Source organism: Eubalaena glacialis, chromosome 17, assembly GCF_028564815.1.
Source record: "Eubalaena glacialis isolate mEubGla1 chromosome 17, mEubGla1.1.hap2.+ XY, whole genome shotgun sequence".
NCBI lineage: Eukaryota > Metazoa > Chordata > Mammalia > Artiodactyla > Balaenidae > Eubalaena > Eubalaena glacialis.
In genome coordinates this window covers 87,696,437-87,719,706 of record NC_083732.1, presented here as the reverse complement: position 1 = coordinate 87,719,706, position 23,270 = coordinate 87,696,437, and the positions used below count along the sequence as shown (strand labels likewise).

The 23,270-nt window shown below is 55.6% G+C and overlaps 1 protein-coding gene across 1 annotated transcript in view; it reads left to right on the top strand.

The window, feature by feature from the left end:
* Window positions 1-23,270, top strand: part of TSNARE1 (t-SNARE domain containing 1) — a 79,551-nt gene that overhangs the window by 42,876 nt on the left and 13,405 nt on the right. Inside the window, exons 6-10 of the mRNA XM_061171739.1 lie at window positions 434-503; window positions 5,221-5,311; window positions 8,127-8,201; window positions 8,641-8,700; window positions 18,656-18,814. Of these exons, the coding sequence (XP_061027722.1) occupies window positions 434-503; window positions 5,221-5,311; window positions 8,127-8,201; window positions 8,641-8,700; window positions 18,656-18,814 (455 nt within the window). The remainder of the gene's footprint in view (window positions 1-433; window positions 504-5,220; window positions 5,312-8,126; window positions 8,202-8,640; window positions 8,701-18,655; window positions 18,815-23,270) is intronic.

Sequence of the window (23,270 nt, the reverse complement as noted above, 5' to 3'; positions counted from 1 at the left end):
AGGTCACCGAGGCTAGGGGTCAGGGCGAGAGCCGCAGCCCACGAGGACAGGGCTTGTCCTCCACTCCCTCAGGACACGGGGGCATGGACACGGGGCGGCCCGGGCTCCCTGCACCCTCGTGGGTGGGGGCTCGCGTTTGCCCTGAACTCTGAGCTCTCCCAGCTCAGAGAGCGCTGACCGGGGTGGGAGAGAAGCCCTCCCCCCCCCCAGAGCCAGGGCGAGGCCCACTGGGGCAGCTCCCCAGGGCCCCTGAGCCCCACTCGGGCCTGGACCCCATCTCTGAACAGCTGGGGAGAGGGCTGCCCTGGGGCCCTGCTGTGGGGCCTCGGCACCCACGTCCCTGCGCAGAGGCAGGCTGGGGGCGCATCCTGGAGGGTGGGGACCGCGTGGTGGAGCCCCGCTGCCCCTGACGCCTGCCCCCTTCTCTCGGCAGTGACCTTCTTGGAGCAGAGCCTCCAGTCCCTGGGGACGCCAAGTGACACGCAGGAGCTGCGGGACAGCCTGTGAGTGTGCGTGTGGTGCGTGTGGGTGTACACGGGTGTGCCCTGCACCCACTCGCCCGCCGGCCCATCCACACGCCAGCCCGACAGCTGGCTGGGCTCACATGGGGCCACCCCCAACACAGATGTGTGACACCCATGTAGACACACCTGTGCACAGGTGTGCACTCGGGTGGCGGGGCATGCGTCTCTTGCACACTTTTTGCTTCACTGACTGTCCCCACATGTGTCTGCCACACACCAGAGCTCCGGCTGCACCTCCGAGGTCTGGGCCAGTCATCAGTGGGTTTAGCGTTCTCTGCCCTGATGATTCTTGATGCTTTGGAATTAGCTGTTATGGCAGCAGGGTAGGGCTTCCTCGTGGCGGGGCTCAGCCCTGCCCTCGGCTCCTTGCATCCCGCAAGTACCCTGGGAAGAAGGAGGGCAGGTAAGGCTATTCCCCTTTTTGGAGGAAGACACTGAGGCCCTGAGAGGGGTTGGATGTGTGGCTCAAGCTGCACCTCTCTCAGTGGACAGGCCAGAACCCAGCCACCCACTCGTCCGTCCGTCCACCCACCCGTCCTTCCTTCTCTCCGTCCACCCAAGCAGTCTGGGACCACCCCTGCCAAGTCTCGGGGTGCAGAGCAAGGCAACAGAGGGCTCTCGGCAGATTTTGTGTGCAATTCTGCTTTAAATTATTCTTTACGTTTCTTTTTAAAAGCAGCACGTATTGTTTCCTGATTGTGAAAGTAAGTGCGTGCTCGTGGGGACTCGGATGGCCTCCTGCCAGCCTCTTCTCAGGCCCACAGGCGGTTCGTAGAGTCGCGTTTCAGTGACTGATGTTCTGGATCCTGCTTGTCGCACTTAGGGCCGGGGCTGTGCGTGCCCCCATCACACACTGAAGACATGCCCTTCAGGGGCACAGACGGCGCTGTCGGCTCCGTGTGGTTGCTCGGCGGAGACGCGGGGCCGCTCTCGGGCTGCTCTGTCTTCAGCATCAGGAACGTGCAGTCTGTCTCTGTGCTGCTGCCTGTTTCCGGGTTGGGCTCCTGGAGTGGGGTCTCCAAGGTCAGACGGGTGGCCTTTTCAGAGTCCTGGCCCTCGAGCGCGTTTCCTGGGCTGCCTGGTCTGGGGGTTGGAGGATGCCATCACCGATGCGGGTCTGGAGAGGGGAGCGGGCCCTTCCCCGGGCCCCAGCTGCTCCCCACCCGCCCCTGCAGCCTCAGCTTCCGGGTCCACAGCTCACTGAATGCCTTCCTGCGCCCCTCCGCCCCCCAGGAACCCCAGCCCTCTTGCCCCTCCTCCAGGTGGGGCTGACCAGGCTCCCTAGCATGTGTGTCCTGGCCTTCCAGAGCCTTCCATGGCCCCATATGTGGGGGAATTTGTGCACCTCCTGGACCGTTAACATTTTTAAGTGACTTGAGACCAGCACAGAGTTGTCAAGTCTATATTTTCTCCACATTGACAGTCGCCAGCTTTTGTATTTTGCCAAGTAAGGACATTAAAAAAAAAGTACACTACCATCCACTATTGCCATCATATTAAAAAAAAAGATATTTCAGTACTCCTGAAGTAGGCGGGACCTGATCTCAGGAGAAAGGACAGTCTTTCAAATTGAATAAATATAGCTTCCTGAGGACCTCACAAGGTTGAGCCTGGTTTCCTCATCTTGCGGGAGACAGGTGTGGGCTTTGTCATTTCTGTCAGCCACCGTGAGCGGCTCTGCCCCGCCCCCAGCACGGGCTCCCAGACTGGCCGAGGTGGCCGGGGTGGTGAAGGTGAGGCTCATCGGTGTCAGCCCAGGGCACTGCTGGGACCCCCCGGGAAGAGTAGCTGAATGAATGGACGGTCCTTCCAGGAGCCCCGGGCAGGAGGTCTGCCCTGCGGCCTCACCTCCTGCTGGACGTCCTCCAGCTCTGCTCATCTTTCCTGAAATTGTTTTGGATACTTCCGATTGGTTGTATTTCAACATAAATTTTAGAGTCAGCTTGTCCTTTTCTGTCTTTTGAAGCCTGCTCTAATTTTATATGGGGTCACAGTGGCTCTGCAGACCCATTTAAAGAGAACTGACGTCTTAGGGGTCCTGAGTCTTCCTGGCCATGAACGTGGTCGGCTTTCGTCTCATTTACAGGTTTTGTTTTTTCCAGCAGTTCCTTGTAGGTTTTAGTGCACTGGTCTTGCATGTATTGTGTTAAATTTATGGTAATGATTTCATATGTATATATTTTTTAATTAATTAATTAATTAATTAATTTTTGGCCGTGTTGGGTCTTCGTTGCTGTGCGCAGGCTTTCTCTAGTTGTGGTGAGCGGGGGCTACTCTTCGTTGTGGTGAGCAGGCTTCTCATTGTGGTGGCTTCTCTTGTTGTGGAGCCCGGGCTCTAGGTGCGTGGGCTTCAGTAGTTGTGGCATGCGGGCTCAGTAGTTATGTCTCGCGGGCTCCAGAGAGCAGGCTCAGTAGTTGTAGCGCATGGGCTTAGTTGCTCCGCGGCATGTGGGATCTTCCCAGACCAGGGATCGAACCCGTGTCCCCTGCATTGGCAGCTGAATTCTTAACCACTGCGCCACCAGGGAAGTCCCTGTATTTTTATACTGTTGTAAGAGGTATTGTTGCTTAAATTTCATTTCCCAGTTTTGGTACCGGTACGTGGAAATACAACTGACTCTGTTTATTGCCTGTGCCCTGTGCCCTCGTTAGATTCCATATCCCCTAGGATTTTTCTACATAAATGAACCTGTCGTCTGTGACAGAGACTCTTCCACTTCTTTGTTTTAAATCACTGTGCTGCTTACCTCTTTTGTCCCATTACAGTGTTGTAACCATGTCCTTTTATAGTTAGAATGTCATAAACCTATAAAGTTCCACGTGGAGGTAGACAGTCCTGGAAGTGTACGCCCCTGCCGGTGCCCGTTCAGGGGGAGCCGCCCGCCTCTCCTGGCAGTGACAGGATGCTGCTTTGACTTTACAGTCTCTCTTCATCAAGTTGATCACGTTCGCTTCTCTTTTCTAGTTTTCTTAGAGCTTTTGTCATGAATTCTTGTTGAATTTTGTCGGATGCTTTTTCTGCATAGTTTATTGAGATGATTTTCTCCCTTTTAAATTTGTTCTGTTAGTATGAGGATTACATTAATTGATTTTGGATGTCAGACCAACCCTGCATTCCTTGGACGATATGTTATCCTTTTTGTATATGGTTGGATTCAGGTTTCTAATATTTTGTTAAGGATTTTTGCTCCTCTGTTATGTGACTTTTGCTGCTCTTTGCTTTTAGATTCTTTGTTTAGGTTTTGGTATCAGGGTAATGCTGGCCGCGTAAAATATAAGTGTCCCTTCTTGTCTGTTTTCTGGAGGACTCTATAGTATTGATATTACTTCTTCTTTAAATATTTGATGGTGAAGTCATCTGTATTTGTGGGAATGTTTTTAAGAACAAATTTAATTCCTTCAGTAGGTGTAGAGCTGTTTAGCTTCTCTGTTTCTTCCTGAGTCACTTTTGATAATTCTTGTCTTTCAAGGAATTTTTCTTTTTCATCTTAGCTGTCAAATTTATTGACATTTGGGATTCATAATATTTCCTTATCTGGGTGGGAGGTGTGACAAGGAGGGAGGGTTCTGTGGCGCCAGCGGCCACGTAACCAAATCCCGAGGGGAAGCATGGCGTGTGTCCCTGCTGTTTCCTGTGGCCTCCACGTGACCTGGGAGGAAAGGGTCCCCGCACCGCGTCCTCGGCCTACGCCCCCTTAGGCTGGTGCAGGGTCTCCTTCCCATGCCACCGCCGTCCCCCTCTCCGCATGCCGCAGCTCCATGTGACCCAGGGGCCAGCATTGGGGCCTGGGGCCTGCCCGTGCCTCCCAGGGTGTCCACCTCGGCAGACGGCGCCCGGCTCCATGGGTGGCCTCTCCGGAGCTTCCCATGTTCAGCCCGGGGTAGCCTGGTGCCCACGCCCGCTGCTGCCACGCGGGGGTCCCACAGGGGGCAAAGAGGGGCATCTGCACTGCAGCTTGAAGGTCGGGAGGGTCTCTGGTGTCTGTGCCCCGCAGCCAGGCCAGGGCCCTTCCCTCGCTTGGGCCTGTGAGCCCGCAGGAGGCCTGAGGACAGGGTCTGCCCCGTGTCGCTCCATCCACAGGGGCAGTGGTCAGCCCTAGGCGGCGAGGGGCTGGTCTTTTCAGTACCTTCAAGGTCACACTCAGAATCGTAAACCGAGGGGCTGGGAGAGGCCCCGGGCCCCGCCTCCCTGTGTTCCTGGGTCTGGAGGTGGGGGTCTCACCGTGGCCCCCAGAGGCCTGGGAGAGGGCCGAGCTTTCCTCAGCGGTGGTCCCAGGGCCACCTGTGCGGCCACCGTGCTTCCTGGGCCCTGACCAGTGCTGACCCCCAGCGGCCTTTCCACAGGGAGGGCTCATGGCTGGGGCCCCGGGGGTGCAGGTGCCGAGCCCGTGGCTTGGGTATGGGGTCCATGGGGGCCGGGAGGTGAGGGGCCTGGTGACGCTGACCTGAGTTCACCGTGTCATGTCATTTCCCCCCTCCCCCCGCCTCGCCCGCCCCCCTCCCGTGTCCGTCCCTCCCTGGGCCTGTCTTTACATCCTTCTTCCCGTCTGCTCCCTTCTTCCTCTGCACGGCTCCTCCCCTCCTGTGCACTTTCCTGTCCCTCCGCGAGCCCCGCACCTGCCGTGCTGCCCTTCTGTGTCATGCCCCCTTTCTGCTGCCCGCCCCCCGCCTTCTCTCCCCTCCGCACCCACTCCAGGCACGCGGTGCAGCAGCAGACCAACCCCGCGGTCGCAGCCAGCGCCAGTGCCCTGAAGCAGAGGGCTGAGCTCCTGCGGGGCTGCTCCCGGGTACGTTCCCTGGGGCCGGAGGGGGACGGGGCCCGGGGCCCGGCGTGGGGAGACAGATGCTGACCGCGCGGCTGCTCGGGGCAGAGGTCGCGCGTTCCTCTGTTCACCGGGCCGCAGGCCGGGCAGCGATGCAGGTGCCATGGGCTCCCGGCCTCCTGGGAAAGAGTGGCCCGTCCCCCTGCCCTGCTCTTCGTGCCCCTCACCCACCTGCCACCTCTGCGCGTGCCCTTCCTGCCACTGCGCTCACCGTCGGCCTCCTCAGTGTGGTCACGGCCACCGCATCCCAGGCCACGGCCCCTTCACAGCCCCCATGTCCCCGCCGCCCCTCCCCACCGGCCTCTCATGTACCTCCAGCCCTGGCCGGCTGTCTGTTATCCACACCCTACCTGCTCTCCCAGAGGTTGGGGGAGCCCAGAGCATGCAGTGTTGTTAAGCCCTCGCGGGTTACGGAGCGGAGGCCTGTTTTCTTCACTGAAGCCTGTTTGTTGCCCATTCGTTTACACGTGGCCCAGGGCTGCCAGCAGCTACAGCAGCAGAGACCCACCTCCAAATCCTAAGCGCTGAGGTGTGGCCCCTCACAGAGAGGCCCTGCCCCTGGTGAGGAAGACTCAGGCCCCGTGGTGAGCCCCGCGGGCGCCGTCCAGCAGTGGGCAGGCGTGGACCGCGGACGCCGCTCAGCCTGGGCGACACAGGGCTCCCGCAGAGCGGGAGGAGCACGGGTGTATTCTGTGCACTCGGGGTGCCCGGAGGTCCCTGTGGAGACAGAAAGCAGACGTGGCAGCCCGGGCTGGGGACTGGCCTCAGGAGGACACAGAGGGCTTTGGGGGCGATGGAAATGTTCTAAAACCAGGTGCTGGTGATGGTTGTACGACTGAAGCTTACACTTAAGGTGAACTGTACACTTAAGATAGATGGATTTTACCTAATAAAGTAGACCCAGCTCAAAAACTTGAGTTACACTTTGATTAAAAAAAAATACACTTAAAAAAAGTCCTAGAATCAGGGGTCAGGTGTCCCCGCATGGCGTGGGCAGGGTGCACCTGAGGTCTCAGGTGGAGGAAGCACTCAGAGCTTTGCCGGGAGTGGCGGGCACTGCTCTGCATGCGATATAACAATCACAGCCTGCTCGTCGGGACCAGAGGCAGGTGCCTGGTCCTGGCCTTCGCCCAGGGTTCACGCAGCACAGGGCAGTGTCTGCAGCGGTTCTGAGGCCTTGGTGTTCATGGGCCTGTTCACGTGTGGCCTTGTGACGCATGTCCCCAGCTCTGTGTATGTCACGAGGGCTGGAAAGCAGAGTTGACCCCCTTGGGAGTTCAGAGGGCTCACTTTTAGCCTAATACATCCTTCTTTCCATCCACCCACCCACCAGCCCCCCTGTCTGTCCATCTGTCCCTCCGTCAATTTACCTGCCCGTCCACTGACTTACCCAGCCATCTACCCACCCATCCATCCATCTGAGAACCAACAAACGTTTATTGAACACCTACTCTGCCAGATGCTGGGAGAACACAAATGAGGTCTTGCGGGAGGACGTCTTGTCCAGGCGGGGAGCGTGGGTCACTGCTCTCGCAGGGAAGAAAGGCTGAGCCCATCACCCGGAGCTGGTGGTGGATCACGTGGGCTGCAGAGCTGGAGATGTTTTGCTCAAAAGCACTAAATAGCCCCTTGGGCTCTTAGGTCTGTCCTGGTGCATACGTATGGTGCCAATTACAAGAGCCTTACCTGGACACTGAAACAGACTCCACAGAGCTGCAGCCACACGGAACTGTGAGGCCCAGACACGGCCAAGTGCCCTCGAAGGGCAGGTGTTGGAGAGCTGGTCTCCCGAAACGTGTCTGGCTTGCTGGTGCCCCGCGGCTCCTTCTCACCCATGGGCTTGCATGGGGTGCATGGAGTGCATGGTGGCAGTGAGGGCTGGGTTTTGGTACTTGAGACGCAGGGTCTGGGGAGTGTCCAGGGCCCTCCTGGGAGCTGACAGGAGGTGCTGGGGGCAGGAGGGAACCAGGAGCCTGTGTCCGCGTCCTGGTCCAAGGACACTGGGACTGGCGTGGCTCCATTGGTGCTAGTGCTGTGTGGTGAGAGAGGAGGGGCTGTGGCTCCTAATGGCCTGGCAGTGCCAGGGTCCAGGGCTTGCTTGCCCGTTCCCTCGTTTGTCAGTACGCCTTGAGTTCTGACTCTGTACCGGGCATCATCCTTGACACTGGGTTGCAGAGACAAACAAGAGATGAGGTCCCATTCCAGCAGGAGGATGGAGGCCGTGTGTGAGTGCTGAGGTGCTGGGGGCAGGATGGATGGTTTGCCGACTGCAGTTCTGATGCTGGGGATGAGATGCAGCCTCACCACCTGTGTGACCTTGAACAGGCCACTTAGAACTTGTGACCAAGATCTCCTGAGCTGTTAGATGGGGATCGTAACACCTCTCACCCGAGTAGTTTGTTTTGGGGACCGGACAGGCATATCACGTTAGAGCAGCTGGCCCCGAGGTCGGTGTTGACGATGCGTGTGGTTTGGGTGGAGATAGTGTTCGCGGTGATGCTGGCTGAGCCTGTGGAGCCCTTGCTGGTGTTTGAGGTGATGGAGATGATGGCACCGGGTGATGAAGATGGGGATGAACCCAGTTCTAATGGCAGAGGGAGTGGTGACGGCCGTGAGGCTGGAGATGGATGGTCGGGGACGCTGTGGTGCAGGTGCCGCCAGGAGGGACGGGAGGGGCACAGGAGCATAGCGAACTGGAGCACCCAGGGATGGAGGGGCCGCGGGGGTAAGATGAGGCCTCGGCAGCCTGTTGAAGCCCCCCCATCCCCCCTCTTTGCAGCAGGAGCGTCTTCAGCTGGACCGTCTGAAAACTCAGCTTTCAGACGCCATCCAGAGCTATGGAGTGGTGCAAAAGGTGAGGCCCCTGCAGGTCCCCTGAGCACCCACTCTGGGTCGGCCTGGTACAGTCCCATCCCCCAAAGCAGAGGAAGGACCACCTTGCAGACATTGGATAATCGCCAGGATCTGGCTGGTGGGACCACAGCATGCGTGCAAGTGAGGGATGTTTACCTCTGGAGTGCTGCCCAAGAGGGTCCTCATGACAGCCCCCTGGGAGGTGGGAGAACTGGTATCACCCATCCTTCCACACCTGCCTGAGTGTGTGGAAGGGAGCCATCTAGCAGATCATCCCCCAAGCCCAGCCAAGCCCCCAGTTTCCCAGAGTCCTGGGGCAGCTGAAGGTGTGCTTTGCTGTTGGTCATCGCCCAGTACTTTGTGTTTATCTGACTGTTTCTTCTCTTTTCCCCACCTTTTCTGTTCTTCCCGTCTCCCTTTTCTTGTACTTTATCCAACAGAAAATTGCAGAAAAGTCCAGAGCACTGCTTCCCACAGCACAGAGGGTTGGCAAGCAGCAGGTGGGTGCTGAGTATTTACCCTGGTCAGTGGGCGTTAGAGGACAGCATGGAATCCAGTGCCATTGGGGCTCCAGGGAAGGGCAGGGAGGACCAAGGTCCTGCCGTATAGCACAGAGAACTATAGTCAATATCATATGATAAACCATAATGGAAAAGAATATAAAAAAATAACGTATACATATATAACTGAATCACTTTGCTGTACAGCAGAAATTAACACAATATTGTAAATCAACTATACTTCAATAAAAATATAGATAAAATAAATAAAATAAAATTATGAATTAAATATCCTTAAAACAGAAAAAGAAATGGACATTTTAACCCTCAGGTCTCTGGCATGGGCTTGATACAGGGAAGTGGTTGCTGACAGTTCTACCTGCTGTACAGGACCAACTTGTATTAGACCAACCCTCCTGTGAGTAGGAACGATAGAAAATCCAGTAAAGAGTGTAATTGGAGTCCTAGATGAACAGGGGGGAGAGAGAATGGACAGAAACAATATTTGAAGAGGTAATGGTTGAGAATTTTCCAAAACTGTCCAAATACTTCAAGCCACAGATTGAAGAAGCTCTATGATGAATAGGATAAAGTTACCCTGTTTCTTAAAACTACGCTTAGTCACATCATAATAAAAACTTGAAAACCAAAGACAAAAATACAATCTTAAAAGCGGATTAAAGCCAGAAAAAAAATCTTAAACTCAGATGCCCAAGAAAAAGTCACATTATTTTTAAAAAAGCAATGAGACCTACACTTGACTTTTTAAAAGAAACAGTGGAAGCCAGAGGACAGTTGAAAGAAAATAACTACCAACCTGGAATTCTACATCTGGTGAAAATATTTTTCAGAAGTAAAGGTGAAATAAAAACATATTTAGAGAAACAAAAACTGAGAGGATTCATCAACAGAACTCTCTAAAAGTAGAAAAAGGAAGGCAATCCCAGATGGAAGCATATAATGGAGGAAGGAATTATGGGCACTGAAAACAATAAAATGTGGATACACCTAAATTCATGTTGACTGTTGAATAATAATAATAATGACTTGTGAGGTTTAAGATATGGGGCAAATGAAAATCTTGTACAACAACAGCACAGAGGACATAAAGGAGGTAAATGGTGTTAAGGTATTGTAACGTCCTTGCGTCATCAGAGAAGAGACAAAAATACCAACGTAAGGTAGGCTGTAATAATCCAAGGATGCATGTTGCATTGTAGGTAATACTAAAAGGACAATACAAGAATAGAAACTGTAACATAAATTAATAGAGAGGTACCTAGGAAATAATAAAACAAATGATTAATTGAAAAGCAAAAAAAAAAAGAAATCAACACAAAACAGGAAAAAATAGGAAATAAATTGTAAGATGGTTGATTTATACCACTTATGCTAAGCTAAAATGGACTAACCCTTCCAATTAAAAGGCACAGATGGTCAGACTTGGTTAAAAGAAAAAAACTGTGTAGTGCTTAGAAGAGTCAAACCTTAAATATAAATCCAGAAAAATGTTGAAAGTAAAAAGATGGAAAAAAAGATATATTGTGCAACCAAAAGCTAAAGAAAGCTGGTACAGCCATATTAATATCAGAATAAGTAGACTTCACATGACGAATTCTTAGTGGGCATACAGAGGTATATTTTGTAAGGATAAAAAGTTAATTCAAATGGAAGACATAATTTTAAATTTATATGTATCTAACAATATACCCTCAAGAATAGAAATATAAAGCAAAATTGATAGTAGTAAAAGGAGAGCTAGTAAATCCACGATCATAGTCGGAAATTATGACACACCACTCTAAATGACTAATAAAATAAATCGAAAAAATTCAGTAAGGATATAAAATATTCAAGCAATACTACTGATTAATACACTGACCTAACTGATATTTATGACACTAAGAGAATATACGCATAATGCATATGCTGGATGGTAAAGCAAGTCTCAGCAGATTCTAAATGATTGACATAATACTGAATATGTTCTCTAACCAGAGTGCAATTAAACTAGAATCTGGTAACAAAATTCTCAACACCAGGGGTTGAGAATTTAAATAATATAATTTGAAATAACCCATGGATCAAAGAAGAAACCCTAGTAGAAATTAGAAATAATCTTGAACTGAACAAAAATGAAAATGCAACAAATCAAAGCTTATGGGTTGCAACTAAAGCAGTGCTTAGAGGGAAGTTTATAACTTTAAATACATATATTAGAAAAGAAGCACGTGTGAAAATTAGTGATCTAATTCTCAATCTCAAATGGCTAGAAAAACAACAAAAAAATTAAATCCAAAGAAAATATATAGGAAAAAGCAGAAACCAATGAAATATAAAATAGATGCACAATAGACAAATTCAACAAAGCCAAAGATTGGTTCTTTAGAATGATTAATAAAATTGTTAAATCCTACAAGATTAATCAAGATACAGAGAGAAAATACAAATTACTAGTATCAGTAATGAAAATGGCTATATCATTATAGCTTCTAAAAACTAAAAAAAAAAGTAATAAGATACTGTTAGCAACTTCATGCTGTTAAATTTGACAACTTATATGAAATACAAGTTTTTGAAGAAAAATGTAACCTCCCAGGATGTGTAGAAAATCTGGAAAGTCCAGTATTTATTAAAGAAATGAAATCCATAATTAACAAACATCCTAGCAATAAAACTTCAGACTAGATTGCTTTACTGATGAATTCTCCCAAATATTTGAAAAATAAATAATACCAGTTTACACAAACTCTTATATAGAATATAAAAAGAGGGTATACATCCCACCTTGCTTTATGAGGCTAGTAAACGGAAAATAACGTGCTGTCTCATGAGCATAGAAGCAAAAATCCTAACCAAAATGTTAATAAGCTAAGCCTAGCAATATATATAAAGGTAATACATCATTATAAAGTGGGATTTATTCTAGGGATGCAGGGTTGGTTTACATTCAGAAATAATCAGAGTAATTTACCATGTTAATTCAGTAAGAAAGAAAATCTATTCGATCATCTCAATAGACACGGAAGAGCATTTGGTAAAATTCAGTACCCACTTAGGGGGACTCAAAACTTTCCGCAAACTAGGAATAGATAGGAATGCCTTTAATCTGATAAAGGGTATCTTCAAAAGTCCAACAGTCAGCAGCACACTCACTGGTGAGATATTAAAATCTTTTCTCCTGAGAGTGAGGAGGAGACATGGTGTCCAGTATTATTGCTTCTATTCTCCATTGCACTGAGGGCATATCCAGTGCAATAAGAGATGAAAAAGAAATAAAAGGTTTAAAATCCCTTCACAGACAACATGATTGTGTAACTAGAAAATGTGAATGAATCTGATGAAACTTTGAGTTCGTAAGTGAATGTAACAGGATTTCTGTTACCATGTCAGTATGCAAGAAAACATTGTGTGTGCCAGCAAAAGACAATTTGGAAATGATACTTAAAAAGTGATAGCATTTATAATAGCATCAAAGCTAGGAAGAAATCTATGACCAGTTGTTTAAGCTTCTGTATAGAAAACTATAAAACATTACTAAGAGAAATTACAGAAGATTAAATAATGGAGGGGTACACCATATTTGTAGATTGGAAAATTTGATGTATAAAGATGTCAGTTCTCACCAAGTGGTTCTGTAGGTTCAATACAATCCAAATAAAAATCCTAGCAGGTTTTGAATATGTTTGTATATGATGTGTGTGTAAATTGTCAAACTGATCATAAAATCTATATGGAAATATAAAGACCCCCGAATAATGAAGACAATTTTGAAGAACAGAACTGGAGGGTTTACATTCCCAGGTATCAGAACACAATATAAAGCAATAGCAATTGGAACAGTGTGGTATTTGTTGAAGGCTAAGCAAACAGACTAGCGGGATCAGAGTCGCATGTAGATGCAGACTCACACATACGTGATTACCTGGTCTGTGGGAGGTGCACTGCCACGCAGTGGGAAACACAGGATTTGCATAGGACTTGATGCTGATTGGCTGATGGTTGAGCTGGGAAAGGTCCTGTTGAGCACACGGCAAGTACAGGTCCAAACACCCCGCCCACTTCATCTCGGTGTCGGAGTGACTGAGGAGCGGTGTGCAGGGCAGGATGTCCACACGAGGTGACAAGCCAGCTCAGGCTGTGAGTACCCTCTCAGCCAGGAAGTGCTCCGGGCCCAGGGCCATCGCTGCGTGGCTGGAAGGGGGCTGGAGCACTGCTGGCACAAGGCTGCCACCCCCAACAGATCCTTCACCCCGGTTCACCCAGGCTCAGAACACTTCCCTGGATCACAGATCCAAATGTGAACGGTAAGGCAGTGAAGCTTCTAGAGGCTACCGTAGGAGGCTATCTTCCTCCCACACAGATGAAAATGTACTTACTATAAAGAAAAAGTGATAAACTTGGCTTTGTTATAGTCTGTACAACCCTAAGAGAGTGAAGAGGTGACCCACAGAGTGAGAGAAGGCATTTGCACATCACGTATCTGAAAGGACTTCATAATATGTAAAGCTCTCTTACAAATCAGTAGGAAAAAGGCAAACAACTCAATTCAAAAACATACAAGGGCAAACACCTTGGGCATGCACGTTGAAAAGGGACGTCGGAATGGCTGGTAAGCACATGGGTGTGTGCTCAGCATGGGTCATTAGAAGCAGGCAAAGTTAACCCACGATGCTCCATCTCTGCACACCTCACACCCACCAACACAACTAGAAAGAACAAATGAAAACGCAGGAGTATGCCGAGTGCCGGCAAGGCTGTGGGGCAGCCGGAGACCTTGCGCAGTAGACGGGAGTGTGCATGGTGCCCCGTTAGCTGAACACACCCGTGGAGTGAAACGTCGTCCTGTCTGTGGCCTTGCAGCTCCACCTCAAGTGTATATCCGGTGAAAAGTCACATAGAAGAGCGCTGAGCACACGTGACACGCAGCACCAGACGCCTGGGGGAGAGCCAGCCTGCGGCGGGACGGACAGAGCATTTGTGCTGAGTCCGTAAATGGGAGACTCTGGCAGCAGAAGGGTTGTGCTGTGGCCAGCAAGGCCCCGGTGACATCTTGGACACACGCTGAGCCCAAAGAGGATAGAGGTCAAAACCGGACCAAACCAATGGGCAGCGTTAGAAGCCCCTACCCTTGGTAGGGGACAGCGTAATGAGTAGGAGGCTGGAATGTCCGTATCTTGACCCGGAAGTCTTTCTTTTGTTACAAGTCACAGACCGATCTACACTTGTGATTTGTTCATTCAACTACTGATGTCCTGTTTCAGTCGAGTTTTTCTTAAAGAGGAAGACAGTGGTCAACAGTGCTTCTGAGAAGTTATGAAAGATTAGATTATTTCCAGGAATTTTGCAAGCTGTAGTTGATGAGATGACATACTGCAGGATTCAGCCCGGGGATGTTGCCGCACTGATGCTCCGGACTTTGGGGCCGCCATCTGCAGACTGGGGGTCCTGGGCCTGGCAGGAGCAGGGGTGCCGCTGCCTGCCGGCTCTCCTCCGAGCCGAGTGCCTTCTGTGGCTGTGAGCAGGAGCAGGTTGGCTTCTCTGGAGTCGGCCTTCTTGGCTGTGGTCGGCCGCAGCCTCAGCTGGGTCCTGGGTCAGTCTCCTACCCAGGCCTAGGCAGTGGGGCAGCCCCCAGGTGCTTCTGGGCTGGCCTGTGTCCCAGGGCAGGGCCGTGCCTGTCCAGCGCTGGGAACACTCTGAAGTCTGCATCGGCGTCGCCAGCTCGGTGTGGGTTCACCAGAGCCCCATGCTCCCGGCAGCAGCAGTAAAGACCGCCTCACCTTCACGTCTGCTGGCAAGTACCCTAGTCGTGTGTCCCCGCCAGGCGCAGGGCGGGTTGGCCCTGCCCCTGGGCCCCAGCGCCTTTATTTAATATGGGGCCAGGGAAGGATTGCGACAGTCACGCCTGTTCTGTGTCCTGGGCTTTACTGAGCCTCCAGAGACTTCCGTCAGCTAACACACACACAGCCTTTTGCTATTTGGAGAAGTGGATGACCAGCCTCGGGCTACTACACAGAAGCTGTGTTTCCCAAGTGTGTGACCAGCTCTCGTTCTGACGCTTGCCCTCCCGCCGGGGTCACGGACTTCCCATGCAGAGCCCTGGGCCGGAGTTGGCGAGATGGTGGCCCGTTTCCCAGAGCCCCTGAGAGCCCTGGGTCGCTGCTCACTGGCCCTGGGTGGGGGGCCACGCTGAGCTCCTGCCACGCACCCTCCTGGCCTCCCTGAACCCCCATTGGGCTCCATCTCTTCTCACGGGAAACCGCTGGGCCCGCCCCCCAGCAGTCACATTGGATTGTGGGCTTCTAATGGACGTGTCGGAACGGAACCCAAGCCCTGGGCCTTGGAACGAAGAGAAAGCCGCCTTTGTTGGCTGCCCCGCAAGCTGGAAAACCATCACAGGGCTATCCCCTGCGCTGTGGCCCCAGCGCCCGCCCTGCCAGCAAATCCTAATCCTGGCTTCAGAGCTCAAGATCCAAATTGAGGCTTTGTGAGGAGAATAAAGGGTGCTTTCTGATCCTTGCAGGAGGGGGGCTCTGGCGGGATCAGCCATCTCTCCCTCCCTGGTCCCTTGTCCTGAGCCGCTTGGGGAGGGCGGCCGGTACCTGTGGAGGCCAGGCGCGGTACCCACGCCTGCAGGGAGGCCGGCACCCTTTGCTTCGGCTTTCTGGAGCTTCCACGGAAACCCAGACTCCAGGAGGCTTCACGCGACACCCGTAGTGTTACTCTGCACCGTAGTGTCTGACTCGCTTTCAGCTGGTCCGTGGTGCTCACTGCAGGCTGCGCCTGGTGCTCCTGCCCACCCCCTGCTGGTCAGGCTGTGCTTTACGGCAGAGCTGCAGTGGGCGTGCCCGCGTCTCGGGCCCTGGGTGCGCGGGCCGGGGCTCTTCCCATGGGGGCTATTAGGTTTGCCAGGGAGGCCTTTAGAAGCCCCTGTCCAGGCGGTGCCCCAGGCCAATGGAATCAGGTGGGTGGGGGGCAGGCGTCAGTGCAGCTCAGGGCTGGGTGCCCTGTTCTGGAGCAGCCGCTGCTGGGAGGGGTGCACCGTTGGGGTCCCCCGCAGGCACGCGTGTCCTGTGCCCTGTAACTCACTTGCCCGGGGCCGGCCGGCCCTGCATGGCTCCCGGCCTGGGCTTTCCATTGGCATCTCGTTTTCATGTGTGCTCGCTGGTCAGTGCCTCGCCTTCATCCCAGTCGCTCCTTTATGTGACTCTGGGACATGGGTGGTATCAGCCCCGTCTTAGGGAAGCGAAGGCTGAGGTTGGAGAAGTTAAGGAACTCGGCAGGATCACACAGCTAGTAAGCGGCAGAGCTGAGCTTTCTCGGTCCCCTCCCCGCCTTGGGCTGAGGGTGTGGGATCAGCGAGGGGGACCAGGTGCCGCGCCCCCTGCTGGGAGTGAGGGCTGTGCCGGGCAGCACGAGGAAGGGACGGGACGGGGGGGTGCAGACAGCACAGCTGCTGTGTGGTGAACACAGGCCACAGGCCTTGGGCGCGGGTCACTCTTCCCGTTCTATGGAGGAGAACGCTGAGGCCCTGAGAGTGTGCCGCTGGCCCGACGGTGCCAGTGCTGGGCCGGAGCCTGACTTGGCTTAGCAGCCTAGGCGGGGCCTGGGAGGCGCAGAGGAGAGGCGGTGGCGGCCGCGCGGCCTGGCGCGGGGCCAGCCCCCATCCCGCTCCTGCCCGCCTGGCACTGCTCACTTCCTCCCGCCCACACCGGGAAGGGGAGGTGGTGATTGCCGCCTTGGATGAGGAGCGCCCGTCAGCAGATTTTTTAGATCTTTTATTTTGTATTCATGTATCCACGTATTTATTTATTTAAAGGCCTCTGCTGACTCCGGGGACGAGGTGCCGCGTGTATCGGTGGGGTCTGTAGGGAGAGTGCCAGCTTTGTGAGCAGGACGGGGTGCGTGCGGACACGTCACCCTGTAACCGAGGGGAGCGTTGCCCACCCTGCGGGGCCGCGAGCAGAGGAAAGGGCGGCATCCGGTGTGTCCCCTTTCCTAGCGCAGTCACACAAGTGGCTTTCCAACGCCTCGCGCCCGCCTGTACTGGCGTTTGTCCAAATGCCCCAAGGTTCTTGTTTGTGCCATTTGCTGCTTTTGGTGCCCAAATGAGTAGATGTGTGCAGTGTCCATCCGCTCCACTCCACCACAGGCCAGGCCTGCAGCGGCCATCATGGGCCCGAAAGTGCAGGAAAGAATGTGGACACTCGACTGTGTTCTCCTCCTACTGACCCGAGGGGCCTCCTGCAGGTGGTGTGGCAGGGCCCGCAAGGAGCAGGGTCTGCTGGGAGGACAGGCACGGAGACCGTCCTGTGGAGCCGAGTGGACCCCTGGACAGCCCCCCCAACACGCACACCCAGAGTCACTTCTCTGGTGTCAGTGTGGCCAGGACTCTGCCATGTGACCCTGAGCTGCACAGGGCATGGGAAGGTGGTCTTCATTGCAGGCAGACATCAGGGGCCTATAACAAAGAGGAAGCAGAAAATAGGCTAGTGGCAGCCTCTGCAGCTTCCTTCCAAGGTGACCAACGCCAAGTGTCCTGGGGACGTGGCGCCCGCAGAGGGCCGTTGCGTGGGCGACGGTAGTCCTGTGTTTCAGCCCCGTCCCCGCTGCCCAGGCACCTGTAGGAGGGGCTCAAGAAGAGCGGCAGCCGTCCCTCGTCTGTGCGCCCAGCACTGACCTCTGCCTCCAGGACAGTGTGTCCCTGGGCTGGGAGGAGGGCGTGTGGTCAGCATTGTGCCGGCACCGTCCTCTCTCCTGGTCTGTGGTTCTCGCCCTGGAGCTCCCTGTGCCGGGTGGGAGCCCGGAGCCCTGCTCCACGTCCCGGCTCTTCGGGGTTCCTTGGCCTCTTGGCCTCTGCGGCCTCACCTGTAAAGTGGGCTCCTGGCTGCTCCCTGCAAGGATTTCGGGAGCGTCGGAGACAGCAGCTCCAAGGAGCTTCGACACACGTGGGAGGTGAGGGGCACTGGTGGGCAGGCTGCCCTCCCGGGGCTCTGCCCGTCCTCTGTGCCTTCTCCTCTTGCCCTGGTCATCACGACAGGCCTGGGGGAGCAGGGCTGGGGGGAGTGCGTGTGCCATTATCTGTCTTCCTAGGGGGGCTGCCGTGGGGTGCAGATCAGTAGTCTTTGTTGCTGAACGTTTGCAGGTAAATTGGAAGCATTGTTTGTGTGAAGCCACGGCTCTGGGAGGAGGGGCATCCCCGGCTCCTGCTGTCTCATCTCTGCAGGGGCTGGGTAGGCGCGGCCCCCCACTGGCACCCCACTCCCCACTCGGGACCGGCACCTCAGGGGTGGATGTCAGCTCACTTGTACCCAGGTTGTCCCATCAGGGAACAGATAGAGTTCATTAAAGGGAGAAGCTACTAGTTTATTTTGAAAATTTGGTGAATTAAAGGAATCAGTAAAGGATAAGACAACTTGAAAACCCCCCTCAGGCTTTCCTTCCCCGTGATCTGGTCCCAGCTGGGGCGGGTCTGTGCCCTACCGGGTGACGTCCATGCTTTGGTTTCCACGGCCCCTGCCCGGCAGCTGCACTTGGTCTGTAACCAGCTCTGGGATGGGCTTTCGGGGGGGCCACAGCCCGCAGACGAAAAGCTGGGGTTTGTGTGCATGTAGGGACATTTTCTGGGGGCTCACGAAGAGGCCTGTGACCCCTCAAGAGCTGGGAACGTGGCGGCTGTGCTCTGCAGGGTCTTCTGTGTGGCCCTCGCTCTGGGGGCTGTGGGGTCCTGCCAAGTGCTCCCCGCAGCCAGGCCAGGGACGGCCACAGGGCCCGGTGTCTGCCCCCCATCTACGGCAGCCCCAGCACCTGGGACCCTGTGGGGACGTCCCTCGAGTGACAGGGTGGAGCCCGCCCCTTCAGGGTTGCAGGCTGGGCGCTCCTGGGTGCCTGCCGAGAGCTCGGCCTGTTGGCAGCGGGCTGTGCGTGCGGGTAACCTTGGTCTGCGTCTCGGCAGAGTCCCCAGGCCCCATTTGCCGAGCTGTCCGAGGACGAGAAGATCTTTAACGGAGGCGACGGCGTGTGGCAGGCCCAGGGGCAGGCGCTGCTTCCGGAGATCACCGAGGAGGACCTGGAGGCCATCCGGCTGCGCGAGGAGGCCATCCTGCAGATCGAGGTGCCGGCTGGCGTGCGTGTGCGTGTGTGTGCCCACGGGTGTCCCCGGCTCCCGGCCGTGGCGGCTCTCGGTGCTCCAGCAGTGGAGGCTGGGCCGGCCCTGTGCTGGTGCCACTGCCCTGTGGCCAGCAGACTGAGGCCCACCCCCTGCCGGAGCCCAGAGGGGCTGGACCTGGGCTCCCAGGGCATTGCCTGAGCTTGGCCACCTGGGCTGCCTGGTGGAGAGAGGGAGTCCAGGGAACCCAACAGAGTCTCACCCTGTGTCTCATTGCCGCCCCCCCACGTTTTCCTAGTGGGCTCAGCCCTCTGGCCTGGAGCCCAAGGCCTGTGCCCAGGTGGCACGTGCCAGGCTACATGGCTGCTTCCTTCACTGCACGCTTAGGTTTCCAGGAAGCCATTTCACTCTGATGAGGCCATTCAGCACCCAGAGCAGTTAGTTCCAGTGGATAGTTTTTGAGTGGTTGAGTGAACTGCCCCGAGAACTGAACCTGTAATTTGGGGCGGCTGCCAGCGGGTGGCGGTGGTGTTGTCAGGGTCCAACCATGGGGTGTGGGGGGCTGCTAGTTCTTTGTTCTTCTCACGTTTGCACGTGTGTAATATGTGCTTCCAGACGTTTTGCTGGCCACGGATGACCTGTGACAACTGCCAGAGGTGTGCAGTTCCCTGAGATGGGCCTGTGGGAGCAGGTGCCTGAGTGGGTGTGCCAGTATGTGGGTGGATGTGCAGGTGCAGGGGCAGGTGTGCCAGTGAGTGTGTGAGGGGGCCTCCTGATGTGGGAAGTGCATGTAGAATGTAGCCGTCGGGCCTCCTGGTTCTCTTGGTGGTGGGGCCTGAGCCTCCGAGTGTGTGTTCCCTCCTCCCTCTGGGCCTCGGTTTTGCCTGCCGGTGGAGGAGTTGGGGGGCCTGCCTGCCCTGAAGCTCTCAGGAGCTGGGTTTCTGGAACAAAGTTTCCCTAAAAGCAGCTTCTTTAAGAAAAACAGAGACTTGGGCAAGTTGGTAAACTGAGTCACTGGCCCAGGCCCTGTCACCATGTCTGCAACGAGCAGGTCCTACACTCTTGAAGGAGGTGGACGCCCCCCTGGGAGGCGGGGTTCGACCCCCTTCTTCTGCCCACCCCCACACTTCGGCCTGGTGGAGGAATGCTTGTTTCTTCAGCCCCCGTCAGAGGACCTGCCTCAGAGGACCTGCCTCAGCGGACCGCCTCCCCCCACCAGACCTCGCTGCCCAGAGAGGAAGGCGGCCACACGGGGGCCGTGTCTCGGAAGGCAGGCCTCTCCCTCTTGCGGAGATGGTCCAGAAAGGACCAGACACACAGAGATGTTTTTGTCCCGCTGTTGGCACAGTGAGACCTGCTTTCCCAGAGAAGCTGGGAACAAATCAGGAGCCATCGCCCTGACAACTCCGGGTGCCGGCAGGCCTGAGTGGAGAGGGACCCGCTTCTTCCTGCAGCTCGAGAGCTGAAGCCCTCTTAGGGAGAGCCCCCGACAGCCCCTCGGGCACACCCGGGGGTCTGGACCGCCTGTGTGAGGTGGGATGAAGCGGCTGCTTAGGACGGACTTGGCCTTGGCCTGGCACATAGGGAGCAGAGGTGCAGGCTCCCCAGCAGGGCCCAGGGCCTGAGGACGTGGGTGGGGTGAGGGCCGCGCCCCAGGAAATGCTGGGAGCTCCTGAGCAGGTGGGCGCTCCGCTCTGAGGGCAAAGCCCCAGGAGGTCGTGGGGTTTGCTCAGGGGGTCAGCCAGCGCTTTGGACAGCCTCTCGTGGCCGCCAGGTTGAGGTGGGGGCCAGATGCACAGCTCTGTGGCCACGCGGAGGCCCCCAGGGTGGGGTTCAGGGGAGCGGAGGCCCAGGTACCACCAGCCCCTCCTCGTGTGAGTGGTGAGTACAGGCAGGGGGTGGGCTTTACTGGGGGCGAGGGGGCCCCATTTGGAGGCCACTGCTGTCATTTAGCCAAGATGGAGGCGCACGGGCCGGCGGGAGGGGAGTGGGGCTCTGGGCCGACTAGGACCTCGGTTAATGCGGGGCCGGCCTGAATTCAGTGTCTTGCCTGTGGCCCTCAGAGCCAGGCTGGAGCTTCCTGGGTGGCCGTGGGCGGGACCTGAGGCCAGCCTCGCTGATTTGCCTGTTTCCTCATCTGCAGCGTGGGGTGATGTGGGTACGAAGCAGGTGCTGGCCAGAGGGTGATGGCGTGGGACGGGGAGTCAGCATCACTGGTCCTGGGCACCACACCTCCCTGTATCCCTCCCTCGCTCCCTGCATCCCTCCCTGCCTGCCTCCCTCCCTGCCTGCCTCCCTCCCTGCCTGCCTCCCTCCCTGCCTGCCTCCCTCCCTCCCTCCCTCCCTCCCTGCCTCCCTCCCTCCCTCCTCCCTCCCTCCCTCCCTGCATCCTTCCCTCCCTCCCTCCCTCCCTCCTTGCATCCCTCCCTCCCTCCCTCCCTCCTTCCCTCCCCCACTTCGGGGTCTTCGGAAGTGGGAAAGACAAATGCAAATTGTCATTAGCCTTTAAAAAGCCCTCCCCCAGGTTTGCAGCAGTCCTGGTGACAGCACACCTCTAACAGGACTTGTCGAGAAGGTGCTGAGACTCCCAGCCAGGAGTCTCGGCAGCAGAGACTGGTCTGAGTGCAGGTGGGCGGCCCCCGGCCCCCTCCAGGGATGGCCAGAACCCCGCTGCTTCGGTTTCTTGGGGTTTGTTTGTCCAGATCTGCAGGGCCTGTCGGGGGCTGGGCTGTGGTGAGTGGGCCAGTGCTCTGGGAAGGGGACTGTGGGAACAGCCTCAGGAAAACACATGTGGCATTTCTCACCTTGGCAGGCTGCAGACTGGTTCTGTGTGGAAACTCCTTACTGCACCCCCCCCCACTGCCCCAGGGGGGGGCACATTCCAGGGGGGCTTTTGGACTTGCATGGGTTTATGCATTCACAGTGTTACTGGAGTGAGACTTGTGGTCCCAGGGAGCCCCTTTGAGGCCCTGTTCTGCCTTCAAGGACTTACCTATTAGGTGGGGGGTAGGGGGTGTGGACAGATGGGGAAACTGAGGCCCAAAAGGTGGAATTAAAGTCACGACAACAGGTTAATCACATCCGATTCCTTCATAGTCTTCTCTTTTCTGCTTTCTGGTCCATGATGGGCATTTTCGGGGCGGCTGCTGGGCACCAAGCAGCCTGGCGCTGAGGGCGTAGAGCTGATGGGTCCACTCAGTGTCTGTCCCTGCTCTCCTCCCCCTCCCTGAATCACCTTATGGGACAAAATAAAGTGCCAGCCTGGGGTGCCTTTTCCTGGCTTTAGACCCAAGTCTCCACTAACTGGCTGGGTGACCTTGGGCCTGCCTCTCGCCTCGGTCATTTCATCTGTGAAATGGGTGGGTCAGGGGGTAGCCTCCCTCTCAGGGCCCTGCCATTTCAAATGGCCCATGGACGGCTGTCAGGGGCTGACCGGCACCTTGGCTTGCTGGCCAGGGATCAGGTGGTGAGTGGGCAAGAGACTGAGGGCTGCCAGGGCCTCCTGCAGTGATTCTGGGCCCTTCCCTGGTTCAGTGGCCCCTGGACCTGCCCAGTTAGGTTTCGAGTGAGGGTGTCCTGCCCTGGGGGCGCCATAAAGACCTCCACCCAACCTCCTCGGGCAGCCCGTCCTCTGGCAGCACAGAACGTCTTTAAGACCCTTTGAGGGCTCCCCATTTGTGGGCACGATGAGATGGCCCCCACTGCCCTCTTCCCTGTTACCCCGCAGACACCAGCCCCCCCCCACCCCTGGGCTCCCGTGATGCCCAGAATGCGCCTCACCTGCTGCTGCTGTGGCTCCTGCCGCCCGGAAGCCCCTTCCCAGATCCGGGTATTGCTGGCTGCCGCCCCTCCCCTGCTCTGCCCTCTGCTTGGAGCTTTAGAGGTGGCCCTGGCAATGGAGAGCTGTGTGCCTGGTGTTCCAGTAGCTGGCTCCCTGCCCCAAGGACAGCTGTGCTTAGCCTGCAGGCTCCCAGAGTGCAGGAGACCCCTCTGGACAGCCCCTTCCAGCCAGAGGAGCAGGGGGGCACCTCGTGGCTCCAGAGGGCAGAGTGGCTGATCACGAAGGGGAGCCGCGCCAGCCCAGGGCACACGTGTCCCTGGCACGTGCTCCCGTGGAGCCAGGATGTCGGTACCCACTTCCCGACAGGCACGCCACATGGCTGGGATCCAGGTGGTCTGAGCCCTGGCCGCACCCAGGCGAGGCGCATCAGGAGGGCCGTGCCAGGCCGAGGGGAGCTCCGAGCATACAGGAGCCTGGTCTGCGGGGTGGGTCCCTCCGACGGGAGGGCACCCACGGCACCGTTCACCCCCGACCAACCCTTGGCTCCCCTCTCAGGCTCCTTCCCCCCGCCCTGTTTTGGAGGTGGCTGGTCTCTGGCTTCCCAGCTGAGGGCACCTCCCTGACACTGGTCCCAGGTGGGTCAGGCCTCAGGGGCCCCAAACCTTCCAGGACCCCGAGGGT